Source organism: Strongylocentrotus purpuratus, unplaced genomic scaffold, assembly GCF_000002235.5.
Source record: "Strongylocentrotus purpuratus isolate Spur 01 unplaced genomic scaffold, Spur_5.0 spur5_scaffold_14, whole genome shotgun sequence".
NCBI classification, from domain to species: domain Eukaryota; kingdom Metazoa; phylum Echinodermata; class Echinoidea; order Camarodonta; family Strongylocentrotidae; genus Strongylocentrotus; species Strongylocentrotus purpuratus.
In genome coordinates, this window is record NW_022145599.1 from 21,066,426 (window position 1) to 21,086,295 (window position 19,870).

Here is a 19,870-nt window from a genome sequence, read left to right on the forward strand (position 1 = left end):
GAGTTGAGACTTTCCATTCAATGTAAAATACTCATTAAAGAATACACTTCTCCTAATCTGAAAGTGATCTTACAACACAGTGGCAGATTTGCACGGCTGAGATTTGTAAAAGTCGTTTTTACAAAGAAGATTCTGGTGAAAAGCATTGCTTATTCAAAAAAATCCTTGCATCAGTTTGAATCACGATGATTAATTGTCGCATGATCCTTTTATTAAATAACCTTGTTTTCTTTTTCTTTTTTTTTGCAGGGGGAGAAGAAGCTATGTCACGTTAAGAAATCATAAAGATCAGTTGTATTATGCGTATATACATATGATACCAGAACAAATGTTGATTATCAGAATGTCATTTTGGAATACCTCTATACAAATACCACATTGTCTTTAGCCCGTATCAGTATTAGTATGATCCAATATAAAGCTATTATTCTCGATTTAATTCAGTATAATGCTTTTCCTCAAAAATAGTTTTGCTATTTTTTTAGGGTTGAGACGCTAAGAAATTGTTTCAAATGTACATTACACGAACCCTGAACCATTGCAAAATGATGGTGGTTCTCTCTCTCTTTCTCTCTCTCTTTATTTTAATCATGCATTATCAACTACATATAAAGCAGCAACCAAAAACTTAGGGTTAGCTGAGATAGGTGAAAGTAAGAGTTAAAAAGAAAGTCATGCTAAAACGGCGCTTCACTTCCTCCCCCCTGAAAAAAATAAAATATATTAGTAGTCCTCCTCTCCAGCATCCCCCCCGCTTTAATATCACATTTTCACTTGGCAGCCCAAGGGGGCCGGGGTGGGAGGAGGGGGTTAAACCCCCTAACCCCCCCCCCCCCGGTAGATCTGCCCATATTACCATATCATTCCACGACATCTTGGTCTTCCTCTTCTTCTCGATAGGGACTTTTAGATTTGCGTGGACGTGTTACGTCCTTTTATGGCAGTCACATGTGACGTCCTTTTAAGCACTGGCACTGCCTTAAAAGGAGGTCACACGTTGCAGTCCACGTTCTCATCGTGCAAATCTAAAAGTCCCTAATATTGATTTACTGGTCGAGGTTCATTATTTGCTGGTCATTTGAAATCACCAGATTTCAGCGGGTTAAAAGTAATACAAAGTTTTGGGAAATTTTGAAAATTGGGTGGATAGTGAATCTTTACAATTTTGATATATTTGGATGCCCCTGTGGATGTAGCCTATAATCTAGGCGGAGTGCCGAGCTTTTTTCTTTGCTGCTAGACTAACCCTAACGTCTGATACGGCGAAACTACGAACCGTGAGTCGCGAAGCGGCTCACCGCCTATAATCACTGGTCTAGCTAATCAATATTCATATATATTCAAAATGGCGGATCTATGAATCATTCAACAGCCCTACCAAATAAGGTACACCTATGTTACGTTCGACCAATCAGATATAAGAAACCGCAACGAAAAAAGATTGCGCTCGTCACCCGGCCCCCCCACTCAGTGTTATTTAGGGTACGCATATGCGTGTTCCAACCGACCCCCCCTTTTCAGCAAAAGTCCGGTGTGTAAAGTCAATACGGCTCGACCTTTTTCTTTTGTATACGAGCCTTTTTCCGCACCCCCCCTTTTCAGCAAAAGTCCGGTGTGTAAAGTCAATACGGCTCGACCTTTTTCTTTTGTTACGAAAAGGACATTTTGGCAACACGCATGCGGTCATTTTGAAACCTGAGTGGGGGGGGGCCGCATATGATAAACTTTCTCGCAGAAGATCGTCGTCGCATGAACTACCCGCCATCTTGGATGAAGAAAATGACGTAATGTCACGTGATTTATAATATGCATATGCATAGACTCTTCTCCATACGTGTTTCTGATTGGTTGAGTTCATTTTGTATTCATGAGGTTTTTTCGTACGAAAAACTGCCACGGATTCATGGTCGATAATAAAAAAAACAACGACTAAAGCTAGACCAGTGATTATAGGCGGTGAGCCGCTTCGCGGCTCACGGTTCGTAGTCTCGCCGTATCAGACGTTCTGCTTAAGGTTAGTCTAGCAGCACAGAAAAAAGCTCGGCACTCCGCCTAGATTATAGGCTACTGTGGATGTATTATAAGCACTACAAAAATTAGCCCCTAAAACACTTCTGTTTTCGAGAAAAATTGAATATAAAAATTTACCGGTGCTCCCGGTAAATTTTGATAAATTTCAAATAGCGCCTATGGCCGTACAATGGTAGCTGCGACCATGAAAATCTCAGAATATGTAGTTGTGGTTTATAATTTCCAAATGGGAATAGCTAATCGGTCGATTTTAGTTTAAAAAAACATTGTTTTATAGCTTAATTAATATCTTGACCTTGAGAGGGAGCTATACGACAAAAGAAGTTTATTATTTACAATTTCATAATTTTAGACTCGATTTCAACCGCGATAACGATCAATGTATATTGTAGGAACGCATTCGCTTCCAATATGTTAATTTGAACCAAGTTCATGACCCCATACCAAAACTTTGTAATACCTTTAACGCTTTCACAACGAAAAACTTCTCCATGACCATGTTTCTGCCCTTGCGCGATCATCCTCCAGCTCCAGCAGACATGGCGCGGCAGCGTGCACACGTACCGCGCAGTAGGCCTATAACCACTGCTGACGGCGGCACTGCACTGCGAGCTGAATCGGTAATAATAGGCCTACTCATAAAACGAGAAATCTTGCACGCTAATCTAAGTTCCATTTCATTGGTTTAAGGTTTGAAAATTGAAACTCAATATTGTGTTAAAGTTATAACAGAAAAGATAATCTTTATTTTATAATTCCACGGGAGCGATTTTTAATTTTGCAATCGCCCCCGTGAGCAACCTGACGGGGGCGATTATGTAGCTCACGGGGCGAATCGCCCACCGCCCCGTGTATTTTGAGCGCTGATTCTGACACAAATTTTAAGTATGGGTACACTGTGTCATTTTGTTATGTGGACTCATGAATGTCAAAATTACCGCTTTCTCAAATAAGAAAAAGTCCATGAAATTTTATGCGTTTAGAGGTGAAGTAATTAGTAAATAAAGCATCCAAAGTATTAATAAGTGCGTTTAGTTTAAATGAATGTATGTTTGCGTGTTCAAGCAAAGAAACACGTGGAAATTGCACGTTTCCCTCTCTATGACTATGAGTGTCAACTTGTTTATACTTTGAACTATACATACCAAGTAAATCATATATGATGCCCCACATTAACATTAAAATGGCGAGGCTATTGGTACACAATTTTCTTTGTAAGTTTTTTTTAATTCGGTCAAAAACTTCTCATTTATAATACAAATTAAACTGGTACACAAATTGCTTGAAGTATTATTTCCACGCCTCTTTTATTGTGCTGTGTCAAAAGTTTACGCCCCTTTAGTTCAAGCAAAGCAACGTGTAGAAATTAACACTTTCACTTTTTTGATAAATGACTATACTCAAATATTTGAGCGGAGGGCCCCGATTGTTTAATCTAACATTTGCATACCACACAAGTAACGATGCTTCATTTGGATGTTGGTATGCTCACAGAAGGGTCTAGGTGAAAATCTCTTTATTTTACACATCACCTTAGTCATTGGTCATCTCCTATACATCAGCATACCAAACGAGTATTGATGCTTGATTGGGTATTTGCTATTGGCGTGACTGCGCCACGGCTGGCCGACCTTCAAGTCAGACAGCCGAGGCGCTCTCCACCAAAGAATGCTAGGATTTTTATTCCAGCGCCCCTCTTATTGGGTGTCGAAAGTCTGCCATCTTTTGTTTAAAGGGATCCGGTAACTTTGTCTCAGATCCTGAAACAAAATCCTGGATTTAGCTCATAGCGTGGTACGGTATGGCACTGAAACAGCTCCCGTACACTCTTAATGTCAGCGAGTAAATTGTGCCGAGTAAAACAAGTTGAGTAACAAAATGAGCAATTCAGTACTCAAGCTGGAGTAAGACCTTGATTTTAGTGGTACTCGTCACCCGAGTAATTTGTTACCTTCGATAAAGAGTAAATCAATGACTCAACATTGAGTACGAATTTCGTTTGTATCAATTTTGAGTAAACTACGGTTGGGTATTACGCTGCGGCAGGTGATAAATAAATCAACATTGATCTCTTACCCGAATTTACCTCGGGTGCGAGTGAAAGTTGGATCGATGGAAAGTGCAACTAGCTGTCAATATGCATGTGACACCTGTTCTACACATTTTTACCTAATAGCAGCTGTATGTTCCTTTGTCTACCTAAGGAACTGGATATTTTGTACTCTTTCATTGTCCGTCATGTGCATGTCTCGTGCATGCATGTGCGCGTGCAGAAAGATGCGAAAGAACTGAGATACACTCTTAGAAAAAAAGAGTGCAAAAAAGGGTGCAATATAAGATTTTGCACCCTTCCCACAAAAATGAACCCTATCGACCAAAAGAGGGTGCAAAATAAAAGTTTGCATATTGCATGCATATTCATGATTACTTTCCACGTGTTCACATAAAAATACATTTATCATGATTTGTTAAGCAAATTATGACAATGCACATCAATTTTTTGATTTTGTATTTTCCTTTGGCAATCATTAACCAATATATTATTTTGTCTGATCATGTTACAATTACATTCACGTTTTAGCAATAGATATATTGATTATATGATTACTAACCAAGAAACATCATGCATGTTTAATATGTATTTGTGTACGAGCAAATTTTACCAGTATTCCTCGATGATGGGTGCAGGATTGCACCTTTTAAAGGGTGCAGGATTGAACCCCTAAAGGTGCTGCTATTGCATCGGTTTGCACCCCTAATGGAGTAAAAACATGTACTTAACTTAGTACATGTTTTTACTCAATATTGATTGAGCAACTAAGCGTTACCCAGAAAACATACTCAATATTTGAGCAAAAAAAATCGCTCAAACAATTTGAGTCAAACATGTACTCGTTAATTGAGTAAAATTTGGCTCAACTCATGAGCAGTTTCTTACTCGACATGAGTTGATTACGTTTCTACCCAGTACTGAGTAAAAAAGGAAACCGCTAAACAAAGAGTAAACATTGAGTAAAGGTTGACTCATTCAAACTGAGTAGAGATTTAGTCTTTTATTGAGTAATATTTTTACTCAACAGATGGGTAGATTTGTTACTCAACACATGCTGAGTAAAGTTTACTCAAAAGTCGGGTGGTTTCCTTTTGACCACCTAAAAGAGTGACATTTTGACTCAAATTGAGCAGTTTTTTTTTAGAGTGTAGGACTTTTGTGCCAAAGTTGATTTTTTTTGTTGTTGCATTTTTGGATTCATTGGCGTCCAAGCTATCCGAAATTGATAGGGTTCAAATTTTTCCCGACCCTCAACCCCTCTCTGGGTGGGGGGGGGGGGGTAGTTTCCTATCATGAGACCCTCTAAAATTTGGTGTGTCATTTATCTAATGACTGGTTTCACAAAACTTGAGTTGTTTTCTATAACTGTGATTATCCCTCAACAGCGCGAAAGGTAATTTGAAGACTTGCACTTGGATAAGCCCTCCAACCAACCCATCCCCATCCCTACCCCCACCCCGTCAGCCCAATTTGCATACCGATTTGTCATTGTTCGGCCAGCGGTTTTAAGGTGTAGTACTTTTATTATCTTTATCATATATATTAACTAGCCCATTTCCAAACACAAAGAGACAGAAACAAACCTACAGACAACCTACATGTATACACATCTACCTCCCCCCACACACACCCACACACACACTCATACTGATCGTCAAGTAAAGTATAAACCAAATAAAGAGAGATCATAGTTTTCGTCAAAATGTCCTAACACCCTTGTCGATTGGACTGCCTCTTGCTATCCACTCTCGAGTTCGTGACAAGAACCTTGTTCAAAACCTTTCAGAAGTCTACATTGGAAGTGACTATCACAAGATACTTGATCTAGAAAAGAGAGTTAAGCAGTCAGTTCTTCAACGAATAAAGGATGCTGGGGGGTTTTGTCTTCCTGATTTTGTCAAGAAGGGTGTGAACATCTGGTTTGCCATTGACAACATTGATCTCTTGGAAGACACACCCACAGGGCAAGGAACCTTTCATGGGACAGTGGTTGTAATCAACCAACAGGCTGTAGATGGAGAGCCAGTGAATCAACCACTTGTCATACCCGAGAAACTTTCTTCGCAAGCCCTTCTAGTATTTGAGATGAATGTGCTTCCAGAGCCAGTCATCAGAGCTAGCCCACTGACATTTCAGGCCTACAAGAAGAGGACAAAAAATCTCATTTCTCAAGAATTCACTCACCCCTGGGCTCTTGTGAACTACCTTACAGCAGATGACAACAGTGAAATCATCCAAACTGAACGTCAGCTGCACGATGAAGAAGCCCAGCGCAGTGAAGAGATGCCAATGCAGAGTCTCCAAAATGATGAGGAAACTGAGCCTTCTAGCAACAAGGAGGAAGCTGGGTCTTCAATGGATAGAGATGAAACGGACCCTGTCGTGATCATCAAAAAGCAGGTGAAGAAATCAGATAAAATAGCAAAGAATGATGTTCTTCCAACGTGGGCTGCAACTAGGTCCTTATTGTTGTCTCAATCCTCTCCCGCTAGCACGCCTACAAACACAGTATTCTAGACATCGCCAACTGATCCCTCGTACTGGACCCTCTAAACTGTTCTTCGGTTATCCCAGGGAATATCTGCGACTGTAGTTGGACCTCACAAAAAGACATTGATAACGCTAGATCTCGATCTTTACTCCCGAGCGTTTAAGATTCAGCAGTCGGTGGGAAACACCAACTTGATCTTAGGAGCTGGAGCTCTCCACATTGCTTTCGCTGCCTTACATGCTCTTGGCAAAACCATCCTAAACGTGCGGAAACAATAGGTGAATATAAAATGTCAGTGTTTCCCCGTTCACTATGTGCTGTCGATGGTTCTTTGTACATCCCAACAGACAAAGCAAGTCTGATGCATGCAGTCGAAGATGCAAAGGCAGAACCTCCCGATGTTGTAAAACAGCCTGACGTCGTGGAGGATAATCATTCAACTTCCCCACAGGTTGAAATGATGCAGGAAGAGGTTCCGGTTACCGTAGAATATGAGATAACGCAGGTTCCTTCTGGAGCAGCCCAACAACCTAACCTCTTGCATGATCTTCCTGTCAAGGTGCTGATAATTGACGTCATGGGTGTACTTCAAGGCATGAAAAAGACACCTGCCATGCAAACGATATCAGACATGCAGAATGCATTCAACAGGCGCATCGAAGGGATGATGGCTAGTTATGATGAAGGTCGAGTTGTGTTTGATCGATATATGGAAGAGTCATTAAAGAACAAGACTCGACAAAAGAGGGCAACTACATCAGTAGAATACGAGATACACCCAGAAATGAAGCTCACAATGTCCATCAAGGAGCTTCTATTTTATTTCATGTTTTGTTGTTTATAACTGGAAAAATGTTTCCAAATAGTTCTTTGATTTAGATAAAGATTGTGTCATGTACAAGTATTTTGGAACAAAGTAGCTCAACTTGTTTCTGTTTTTTTCGGGGGTGTGGGGAGGGGGGGGGGGGACCATATCAACAAAACTAAATGCACATTTACGTATTATTTTGCATTTGAACAAAATATTACATAATAATTCGTCAACTTTCTGATTGACTGATGCAATTACAGTGCCTAGAAGTTGATATTTGAGAATTTTGTTATATTATCATCTGAAGGTGTCTGGCGCCATCTGGTGTTTAAGTAAGTTATTCATTTGATAAAATACTAAAATAGGGTTGATTTTTATATTAACAGCCAAAAGTTTCCAAATAATTCTTTGATTGAGATAAAGATTGTGTCATGTACAAGTATTTTGGAACAAAGTAGCTCAACTTGTTTCTGTTTTTTTCGGGGGTGTGGGGAGGGGGGGGGGGGACCATATCAACAAAACTAAATGCACATTTACGTATTATTTTGCATTTGAACAAAATATTGCATATATAATTGGTCAACTTTCTGATTGACTGATGCAATTACACTGCCTAGAAGTTGATATTTGAGAATTTTGTTATATTATCATCTGAAGGTGTTTGGCGCCATCTGGTGTTTAAGTAAGTTATTCATTTGATAAAATACTAAAATAGGGTTGATTTTTATATTAACAGCCGAAAAATTACAGTGTTAATGACATGTGATATGTTTCGCAATTATTCCAATGTATGATAACACACAATAATGCCATTTCCACTTATTATTTCAAAATTCCAGCCCAAAAGAAAGAAGAAGGGCACAATTTTTATGCAATATTTCCCCATTTTTCACAATTTGTCGCAAATTGCGCCCCCCATAAGGACTAAGTGAAAAAAATTATGACGCAATATCATTGAAAATGAATCCTTATATATCTCAAACAACTTCAAAGTGTAATTGGCGAAAAATTATATGAATTAGGGTGGAAGACATCAAATTTCCCTATTGTGCTTTATATAAGCCATTATGGCGCCCAAAATGGACCCCCTAGGAAGTGAAGGAGGGGTCTGAAAATTTAAACCCCATAATTTTGGCCAATTGGGACCCTTTTGAAGCCAAAACAGCAAACAAATCAACTTTGTCACAAAAATCCTACGGGATTACATACCATACAGCACTATCATGCTGCACATATAACTATATCAACCTTTAGGTCAGTCAGGTACCCCATGACTTTTACGAGCCGATCGACAGTCTGATTATCAAAATATTTATGATTGAAAATCGAAACCAAATTTTGCGTTTTCCTAACGATTTTCATAACACTATAGTCTATTGGGGAAAACGAGTATGGTAAAAACCGGTCACTCAGAAAACGTTACATAATCAAGTAATGACATCGTAACCAATGGAAGACCGGGGACATGCATACACAAGTTATCTCAATAACTATGGTATAACACTTATGTGCCGATTTCAGTGTTTGCTAAGCAAACAAATATAGAAATCAAATGTACAGGTTTAAAATACTTGGTAACTAATCCGGCAACTCTTCAATACAGCGCACAACAATGTGTACTGGTCTGTGTGTGTTAAGATAATAATTACGATCGTACGGGAAATATTCAGGTACATGTATCAACAATATTGAAAGACTGAATCGCTCGGATGACTTGTGCATATAAATGAATAATTAGTTAGTCGTTGAAGTATTTTGCAGCGCTGAGAGAAGGTTACGCTTTGGTGCATGTGCAAGCATGAAATTCGAACCAGGTGACACTGGACATGCATGGATGCTGTATATAACAAAGGCTGGGGAATAGTTCTCGGGTGACTCAGAGCAAAGCATGGCTCATACAGTAACAAACAAGAGGAACATTTGAAATAAAAATGCGAAATCACATTTAAAACAACGAATTTCATGAGAATGGGCGACACCGTCTGTCCATTGGCTCGCAGAAAACACAAATCTAAATATTAAAAAACATTGATATAAATCGTTCGCTAATTTCGAATTATGACTAATATATCTTCAATTCTATGTAACTGACTTTTCGTGATGTCAATCAGAAACTGAAATAAAATGACAAAAGTGAAATGTCTAGTATAATCATGAAATCACAAGCCTTAGAGTCCATTTGGAAGATTTCGTTTCTTTCCACTAAAGGTGCACGGTGGTATTTTTCAGGAAGATCTTTGTAGATAGGCCCTTTTCTTTTCTCAGCTTGTAAGCAGCGTTGGCGAGAAGACCGCGTCCGGCCTTGAGGGCTGGGGGGGGGGGGGGGGGTCAGTGCGGACTGAGATTCTGGGCTCCGGAATCGATGTCAACCTTCTCAGGCATGAGGGTGAGGCGGTTATCAATAATTCAACATGCAACACTGCGGCGAGGGCTCCTGTCCTTTCCAGACTAGACTATACTGCAACAGTCTCTTCAGTGTTCTCAGCCAGAGGGACCTTTATCGCCTTCAGAGACTCCAAAACTCAGCGGCAAGGCTTGTTTTTTCTGCTCCTCTTCGGACTCACATACAACCTATTCGACTTGAACTCCATTGGCTGCCTGTACGACAGAGAACAGCTTTCAAGATCCCTACTGCTGTGCAGATGGCCTCATCTGTTGACCAGTTCAAGAAACTACTCAAGTCACATATATTCTGCTAGAAATTACTTTATTACCAGCTGACATATACTTGACTGATCTCTGAGAAGTGTCTAACTTTTGTTTTTAAGTGGCCCAAACATTGTGGAGCGTGTGTGCAGCGCTTTGTAACTGCAAGGAAAATGCGCTATATCAAATATCTTTTAGATTGGATTGGATAAAAGCAAAGAGTAACATACGGAAAAGTAGAACGAGAAGAAGATGAAAGGATAATAACGAATATTACCATAAGGAAAGGTAAAAAGTATAGAAGATAGAATGAACATAAAATAATTATGATAAGGAGATAATTCTTTCATTCCTGATGTTATGTTGTAGATAGAAACAGCAAATGAAAGAAGAATAAAAACAAAGAATAATCTAACATAAGGAATAATAGAAGGAGAAGAAGATAGAAGGAAAAACACAGAATAAGGAAATAAAGATAGAAAGAGGAAATAATAGAAGAATAAAAAGAAAGAATAACATAAGGTAAGATAGAAATATCTGGCGGCCGCCAAATAATCTAGCTATCTTTCTTTATGTTCTGCTGTAGATAGAAAGAGGAAACGATAGAAAAAATAAAAACAAAGAATAACAAAACAAGAGATAGAAAGAGAAGATAGAAGGATAAACACAAAGAACAATAAAACGAAAGATAGACAGAACAGAAGCTAGAAGGGAAAACAAAGAATTAAAAAGTGAAGAGAAAAGGAGGAAATGATAGAAGGATAAAAGCAAATAGTACCATACGGAAAAGTAGAGAAAAAAAAGAAGACGAAAGACTTCATGCAATCTTGAACGTCAACGAAACGGAGTTAACTTTTGTCGACTCTGTTTGTTGCTACGGTAGGCAGCCAGTGAAAACGAATTCGTTTAATCAAATTATGAAAATGCAAGCATTACTTTAAACAAACAGAAATTTGTCCTGGCTCATTTTTCCTTATTGAGGTGTGATATGAAAGGGCAGAAAATGAACTTTTTAGAAATGTGATTTTCTCTTTGAAATTCAGATACCGTTCGCCAAATGCATTCTATAAATTATAGGATGCTTTCATATAATCACGCTTGATTGCTCCTTCAGGATATACCAAATATCATCGCTACTAAAGCGTACGGGCTAATTTACACAGTAGTTCAGTGTCACACTACAATAACTAACATTGTGTTTTGAGAGCACGTAAATATCATAATTAGAAAAACGTTGTGGGTGTGAATCACGTTTAACATGGCGCTGTTTTCAGCAGCAGCAAAAGGAGACTTCCTGAAGATACAATCATTAATCGACTCGGAGGACAAGTCAGAGGATTCGGGAGGAGTTGATGTAAACTGCACGGATGCATCCGGCAAGACGGCCCTCCACATTGCTTCGGAAAACGGACATTTGCAAACGGTTAAATGCCTTACCAATCATGGAGCAAAGGTGAATGTGGTCGATGCTAACCTACAGACATCGGTTCACTTATGCTCAAAGAAAGGCCATCGTCGTGTGGTAGAGCTGTTAGTGAACGGAGGAGCAGATATTGATATTGGTGACAAAGATGGGTTTACAGCTCTGCACATAGCATCATTGGAGGGTCGTCTTGATATTGTCAAATACCTCGTTAGTAAAGGGGCAGACCTGGGAAGACTTGCTATTAATTACTGGACACCTCTACTCATTGCTTTAGACGGTGGACATCTTGACATTGCAGAGTACCTTTTGACAGAAGGAGCCAACATTAACACATATGGTAAAGGTGGATATACAGCTCTACATATTGCTTCAAAAACTGGTAATATTGATGGGGTGAAATATCTAACCAGTCAAGGAGCAGAGCTGGATAGGAGCAATGACGATGGGTTGGCAGCTCTGCACATTGCATCATTCGAGGGTCATCTTGATATTGTCAAACACCTTGTTAGTAAAGGGGCACAGCTTGACAAATGTGACAAAGACGACATGACACCCTTGTATTATGCGTCTCAAGAAGGCCATCTTGAAGTCGTCGAGTATATCGTGGACAAAGGAGCAGGCATTGAAATTGGTGATAAAGATGGGTTGACAGCTATCCACATTGCATCATTCGGGGGTCATCTTGACATTGTCAAATACCTTGCTAGTAAAAGGGCGCAGCTAGATAGATGTGACAAAAACGGCAGGACACCCTTGTTCTGTGCTTCCCAAAAAGGCCATCTTGAAGTCGTCGAGTATATCGTGAACAAAGGAGCAGGCATTGATATTGGTAATAAAGATGGCTTGGCAGCTCTGCACATTGCATCATTCAGGGGTCATCTTGATATTGTCAAGTACCTCGTTAGTAAAGGGGCAGAGCTTGACAAATGTGACAAAAATGACAGGACACCCTTGTACTGTGCTTCCCAAAAAGGTCATCTTGAAGTCGCCGAGTATATCGTGAACAAAGGAGCAGGCATTGATATTGGTGATAAAGATGGGTTGACATCTTTTCACATAGCGTCATTGAAGGGTCATATAGAGATGGTCAAATACCTCGTTAGTAAAGGGGCAGACCTAGAGAGACTTACTAATGATTACGGGACACCTATACACCTTGCTTTAGACGGTGGCCATTTTGACATTGCAGAGTACCTTTTGAAAGAAGGAGCCAACATTAACACGTGTGGTAAAGGTGGATGTACAGCACTACATGCTTCATCACAAACTGGTAATATTGATGGGGTGGAATTTCTAATCAGTCAAGGCGTAGAGCTGGATAGGACCAATGACGATGGTTGGACCGCACTTAGTTTGGCTTCATTTGGGGGACACCTTGACATTGTCAAAGTTCTCGTTAACGAAGGGGTAGAGGTTGACAAAGCACCCAGAAGCGGGATGACACCCTTGTGTCTTGCAACAGGAGGAGGCCATCTTGGTATTGTTGAGGTCTTACTGAACGTAGGAGCAAGTATTGATAACTGTAATCGAGACGGTTTAACAGCACTCCACATTGCATCGTCCAATGGACACGTTGCAATAGTTCATCATCTTGTTAGGACAGGGGCACACCTTGACAGATGTGACAAAAACAACAGGACACCCTTGTCTTATGCTTCTCAAGAAGGCCATCTTGAAGTCGTCGAGTATATCGTGAACAATGGAGCAGGCATTGAAATTTGTAATAAAGATGGGTTGACAGCTCTGCACATTGCATCATTCGGGGGTCATCTTGATATTTCCAAATACCTCGTTAGTAAAGGGGCAGACCTGGAGAGACTAACTAATGATTACTGGACACCTATACACCTTGCTTTAGAAGGTGGCCAACTTGACATTGCAGAGTACCTTTTGACAGAAGGAGCCAACATCAACACATGTGGCAAAGGTGGATATACAGCACTACATGATGCATCACAAACTGGTAATATTGGTGGGGTGGAATTTCTAACCAGTCAAGGAGCAGAGCTGGATAGAAGCAATGACGATGGTTGGTCCGCACTTAGTTTGGCTTCATTTGGTGGACGCCTAGACATTGTCAAAGTTCTCGTTAACGAAGGGGCACAGCTTGACAAATGTGACGATACCGACCGGACACCCTTGTCTTGTGCTTCTCAAGAAGGCCATCTTGAAGTCGTCGAGTATATCATGAACAAAGGAGCAGACATTGAAATTGGTGATAAAGATGGGTTGACAGCTCTGCACATTGCATCATTCGGGGGTCATCTTGATATTGTCAAACACCTTGCTAGTAAAGGGGCACAGCTTGACAAATGTGACAAAGACGACAGGACACCCTTGTCTTATGCTTCTCAAGAAGGCCATCTTAAAGTCGTCGAGTATATCGTGAACAAAGGAGCAGGCATTAAAATTGGTGATAAAGATGGGTTGACAGCTCTCCACATTGCATCATTGGGGGGTCATCTTGATATTGTCAAATACCTTGCTAGTAAAGGGGCGCAGCTAGACAGATGTGACAAAAACGGCAGGACACCCTTGTACTGTGCTTCTCAAAAAGGCCATCTTGAAGTCGTAGAGTATATCGTGAACAAAGAAGCAGGCATTGATATTGGTAATAAAGATGGTTTGGCAGCTCTGCACATTGCATCATTCAGGGGTCATCTTGATATTGTCAAGTACCTCGTTAGTAAAGGGGCAGAGCTTGACAAATGTGACAAAAATGACAGGACACCCTTGTACTGTGCTTCCCAAAAAGGTCATCTTGAAGTCGCCGAGTATATCGTGAACAAAGGAGCAGGCATTGATATTGGTGATAAAGATGGGTTGACATCTTTTCACATAGCGTCATTGAAGGGTCATATAGAGATGGTCAAATACCTCGTTAGTAAAGGGGCAGACCTAGAGAGACTTACTAATGATTACGGGACACCTATACACCTTGCTTTAGACGGTGGCCATTTTGACATTGCAGAGTACCTTTTGAAAGAAGGAGCCAACATTAACACGTGTGGTAAAGGTGGATGTACAGCACTACATGCTTCATCACAAACTGGTAATATTGATAGGGTGAAATTTCTAACCAGTCAAGGAGCAGAGCTTGATAGGAGCACTGACGATGGTTGGACCGCACTTAGTTTGGCTTCATTTGGGGGACACCTCGACATTGTCAAAGTTCTCGTTAACGAAGGGGTAGAGGTTGACAAAGCACCCAGAAGCGGGATGACACCCTTGTGTCTTGCAACAGGAGGAGGCCATCTTGGTATTGTCGAGGTCTTACTGAACGTAGGAGCAAGTATTGATAACTGTAATCGAGACGGTTTAACAGCACTCCACATTGCATCGTCTAATGGACACGTTGAAATTGTTAATCATCTTGTTAGGAAAGGGGCACAGCTTGACAGGTGTGACAAAAACGAAAGGACAGCTTTGTCTTATGCTTCTCAAGAAGGTTATCTTGAAGTCGTCGAGTATATCGTGAACAAAGGAGCAGGCATTGATATTGGTGATAAAGATGGGTTGACAGCTCTGCACATTGCATCTTTCGGAGGTCATCTTGATATTGCCAAATACCTTGCTAGTAAAGGGGCACAGCTTGACAAATGTGACAAAAACGACAGGACACCCTTGTCTTATGCTTCTCAAGAAGGCCATCTTGAAGTCGTCGAGTTTATCGTGAACAAAGGAGCAGGCATTGAAATTGGTGATAAAGATGGGTTGACAGCTCTCCACATTGCATCATTCGGAGGTCATCTTGATATTGTCGAATACCTTTTTAGTAAAGGGGCACAGCTTGACAAATGTGACAAAAACGACAGGACACCCTTGTCTTTTGCTTCTCAAAAAGGCCATCTTGAAGTCGTCGAGTATATCGTGAACAAAGGAGCAGGCATTGATATTGGTGATAAAGATGGGTATACAGCTCTCCATATTGCATCATTCGGGGATCGTCTAGATATTGTCAAGGTACTTGTTAGTAAAGGGGCACAGCTTGACAAATGTGACAAAAACGACAGGACACCCTTGTCTTATGCTTCTCAAGAAGGCCATCTTGAAGTCGTCGAGTATATCGTGAACAAAGGAGCAGACATTGAATTTGGTGATGAAGATGGGTTTACAGCTCTTCACAGAGCATCATGGGAGGGTCATTTCGATATTGTCAAATATCTCGTTAGTAAAGGGGCAGACCTGGGGAGACTTGCTATTGATTACTGGACACCTCTACTCCTGGCTTTAGATGGTGGCCATCTGGGTATACATGACTATCTTTTGAAAAGAGAAGCAACAAAGATCGTTAAGCCATTCATTGGGTTTGAAGAGGAGTACTCTGACTACCTTCGCAGTACTTTTGGTGGTGATGCTTTCCCTAGCTATATGCCCCAATCCTCGCGACCATACGATCCATATCTTACCAATCCACGAGACAGCTCTATCTCCACGAGAAAGAGCATCAAAGAAAAGACAATGATTATAAGTCTCGACGAGTACAGCATCAAGGTTTTACTTTCACCCGAAGATCTGGACAAAGCCAAATATATCACAGCAGAAGCATTGCCAAGGATTCCACCTGACTTAAAGCTGGAAAAAGACGAAGTTGTCATCTCAGTTGGGCTTAAGCTTTCCCCTCCTGGTCTTCAGTTTAAAACTCCGGTGGAAGTCACGGTCTCACATAGCGCTATTTTCAGCAACCCAGACAAGGCAGAAATTGTGCTATACACCCGAAGGACTGGTAAGATCTCCCTTTTACCATAGATCCCATATTCTCATATAAATTCCTTTTCCTTCCGTTCCTTTTATTTCCCTCTCTTCGTCGAATCTTCTTTAATTCGCTTTTATATTTATATTGAATTAAAGACGTACCGATAAACCCAAGAAAAGCTTATCCTATATTAAAGTTGCCTTCTTCTTTGCGCACAAACTGTTGAGATATGGTGGTCTCGTGGATACGTCACCGGACTGTGGATCACAGAATTCACGTTTTGCGGCACCAATATCTGTGGCAAGACATAAGTCTTAATTCGCACTCTCCACCAAGGTGTTATATGGGTACCCGGCAAAGGTATGTACCACATGGTACGTTCCAACCATCACGTCACTTACGTGCATTACATCGCGTCTGAACTTTGAACAAAACGAGATATGCGTAGATCAAGACTACTCCACAGAGCTTGCATAGCTTCCGCACAAGAATAGCACAGCCGGGCGTGATGGAAAACATTAAATCACAAACACGTGACTTGAATAAAGGTTTGCCATAGGCTACATTCTTGAACCCGTTTTAGTATATTATAGATTTTGCCCTTGGATTTCTCGAAGGACTTTGTGATCTTGTTTGATAAGAAAATATTTTTTTGATAGTAACAGTTTCAAATCTGATCTCCGTTATGAATAACGGACAAACATCACAAAGTTTAACACCGATTTCTCAATTCTGCATAAGAATTCATCATCACTTTAGAACCGGCAGTCATACAGTTTTGACTTTACAGATCACAACATTTTGTTCTTACATCATCACCGACCATTTCAGGATCATCATCATAATCATAACTATCATCCCCTTAACATTTCTTCCACAAAATGAGAGAAGAAAAAAAAAACATTGCCAGGATCAACCTTTTTTGATTAACCTTTATTAAACTTCATTATCAACATGATTTGATAATCATCTTTTCAAATGGAACATAAAATTATGATGAAATCAACAAATGGGGCTGGCTAGGATTAGGAAGCTAAGGAGAAACTATGTTGAATATGGACTTGGATCACTGTGACTCAACGCTCAGTCAGAGTCCTCATGCCACTACTGCAATAGTGGATTAAAACCAAGTATAGACATTTTCCATGCTATCCAATGAGCATGGCATAATTCATAATTGCGCATTAGGTTAGAGGTCTATAACATGAACAGTTGGGTGTAGAGTGTATTCAATCGGTTAATATTCTGTGGTTAAACAAAAGAAATGAGGATGGGATAGGGGAAAATTTGATGTCAGAGTGCAGATAGCCCCTGACTGCCACGACGAACCCATCACAATTATGACAGAGATCTGCACACAAAATACATCTTTTCTTACTATTCTTGGTATCATATTATGGCCTCACTTCGATATTAATGTTCATCTGAGAATTTTCTACTTCACTGAGTTTTACTTGATAAACTTATATTGGAATAAAAATTCACTTAAAAGCAAAAGTTTCGTCTTTGTGTTTGAATAACGCATAAATCGCATAGTTCATAGAGCCGCCATTTTCAGATTCTTGTGGAAAGATCGTGGGGAATTGTGGGAATGAAAAAAGTGTTATGCATGATGTAATACTTTAAACAATTTGTTAATAGCCAATCACCAAACAGCAATTGACATTTTTGTGTACGAAATTGCTCACGAATAAACAATGTCCCCTTATTAAAGAAACCTACCTTACCAAAAAAATTACCTTATTTTTGTTTTTGTGAAAGTAAATCCCAGAGCATTGACAGCTTACTGCGTTACACAATTAACACGGTCCCCTCTGTTTGTGTCTTGTCGAAAGGATCTGATGAATTTTCAAGGATAGTTCCTGCTTCTGACAAAGCTGCTCGGTGTGTAGTCGCAAAGAATCACCTTACTCTGTACATAGACCATTTCTCAGAATGGTGGATTATCTCCTTAATCAGGAGATACTTCATCGGTAAGCGGCTCATCTGTACGCCATACGCTCCCCTGTCAACATCTAGAGACATCATGAACAGCATCTTGCTCATCATTAAAGACGACTTCTGTGGAGTGAAAGAGGTAGTTTTATTATGAATTATTAGTTGGTTAAATTTCTGGTGCCTGTTATGGGTAATGACCTTTTTTCCTTCTCATTTCTCTAGAGTCAGATCGCGTACGTCATCCTTTGCTGCAAACGGACAATTGCATGAATCGATTTTGTCAGTCTGCAACCGATTTTTGTCAAAGCATCATTTAAATGCATACCTCGTCTGTTATAAGGTCTTGTCTATGCGACACATTTGAATGAAATTATTTGGAATTGATTACACAAAGACGAATTTAGACCGTACTGTGAGACGAGTTTGAATGAAGTCTGACAATAATAAATGGACAAGCGTTGATATTGATCGAATTTGGATTAAATAAACATTAAAATGGACAGGAATCCTAAATAATAGCAAGTTCATACAACTAACACTGTATATGTGTTTGTTTATCAAACACTGGTATTGGGACACAAAGTTTAATACCATAGTTATTGATATAACTTGTGTATGTCCCCGGTCTTCCAGTGGTTCCAATGTCAATACTTGATTGTGTAACGTTATCTGAGTAGAGGGGTCCGTGCACGGAGGGGTAGGGGGTGTGGGGGTGGGGGTGTGAGGGAGGGGTCATAACCAATTAACAAAATCACAGCTTTAATAATTCTACCCTGATAACCGTTTCACATCTTGAAGTAATAATCATCACCCGTTTTTGTGGAGGTGTCGTGGTATAGTCGTTCATTCACTTCACTCTGAATCCAAGGGTTGAGGGTTCGAATGCTTGCCCGGTGCTAACGTTCTTTGGCAAGACATTAATCCGTATTTGCCACCCATGTGTATCTGAGTACCTTGTAATTGCTGGAGTATATTACAGTGCCATCTCAAAAGACAGCATAAGTGCAATTATTGAAATTATTATTATCATTCTGCCAATATTGTTCATATATGTTCAACCTTTTGCAGGATATCATACCAGACTTCAAGGTAGCCTTTCAAAGTGGGCAGTACAGTTACTGCGTATATTGGGGACACGGACCCCTACTAGTCAGACATCTGGAAAACAAAGACGAAGTTTCGACACTGGTAAGAATCTTAGCATAAATAATATGTGGTGTTCCGCAGGGAACAGAATTAGGCCCGTTGATGTTCCTAGCTCTGGTGAATAATGCCGCACATGATATCGAGCATCATTTGAAATATGTTTACGACCTAAGCCTTCTCGAGATTCGCACAAAATCGGCATCTCCGAAACTACAGGACCATCGTGACGAATTAGAAAATTGGAGTAAAGACAATGACATGAAATTCAATACCGCGTACAGCAATGCCATGACTGTGAATCTCATGGGACGTTCCATCAAAACTCCATGTTTGCGTCTCAATGATGAGCCTCTGAAAATAACGTAATTTTAAAATTTGCCCGATCGATATTTCGTTCCGTTGGGTGGGGGGGGGGGGGGGGGGGGGGGGGGAGGGGGAGGGGGGGGGGGGGGGTAAGGTCACTTTTTGGGGGTAATGAGGGGGAGGAGGGTTCTTCAAAACACACCAACAAAAATTGAGGGAGGTTCGACCCCCCCCCCCCAAACCACCCCCTGCGTACGCGCCCGCATGGGCCATAATTCATGGTGTCAGTTTTAGATCAGAATGAATCATGGAGTAGTTCTTATAACTTC

General features: G+C 40.4%; 1 protein-coding gene across 1 annotated transcript; it reads left to right on the plus strand.

Annotated features, from left to right (window-relative positions):
• Positions 1-11,290: 11,290 nt before the first annotated feature.
• On the plus strand, positions 11,291-18,246 carry LOC105446420 (ankyrin-3-like). Its single transcript, XM_030985141.1, has 5 exons — positions 11,291-11,795; positions 13,320-13,748; positions 14,016-14,750; positions 15,411-16,184; positions 17,990-18,246. Exons 1-5 carry the CDS (start codon positions 11,291-11,293, stop codon positions 18,244-18,246), a joined length of 2,700 nt encoding a protein of 899 aa, XP_030841001.1.
• The last annotated feature ends 1,624 nt before the right edge of the window (positions 18,247-19,870 follow it).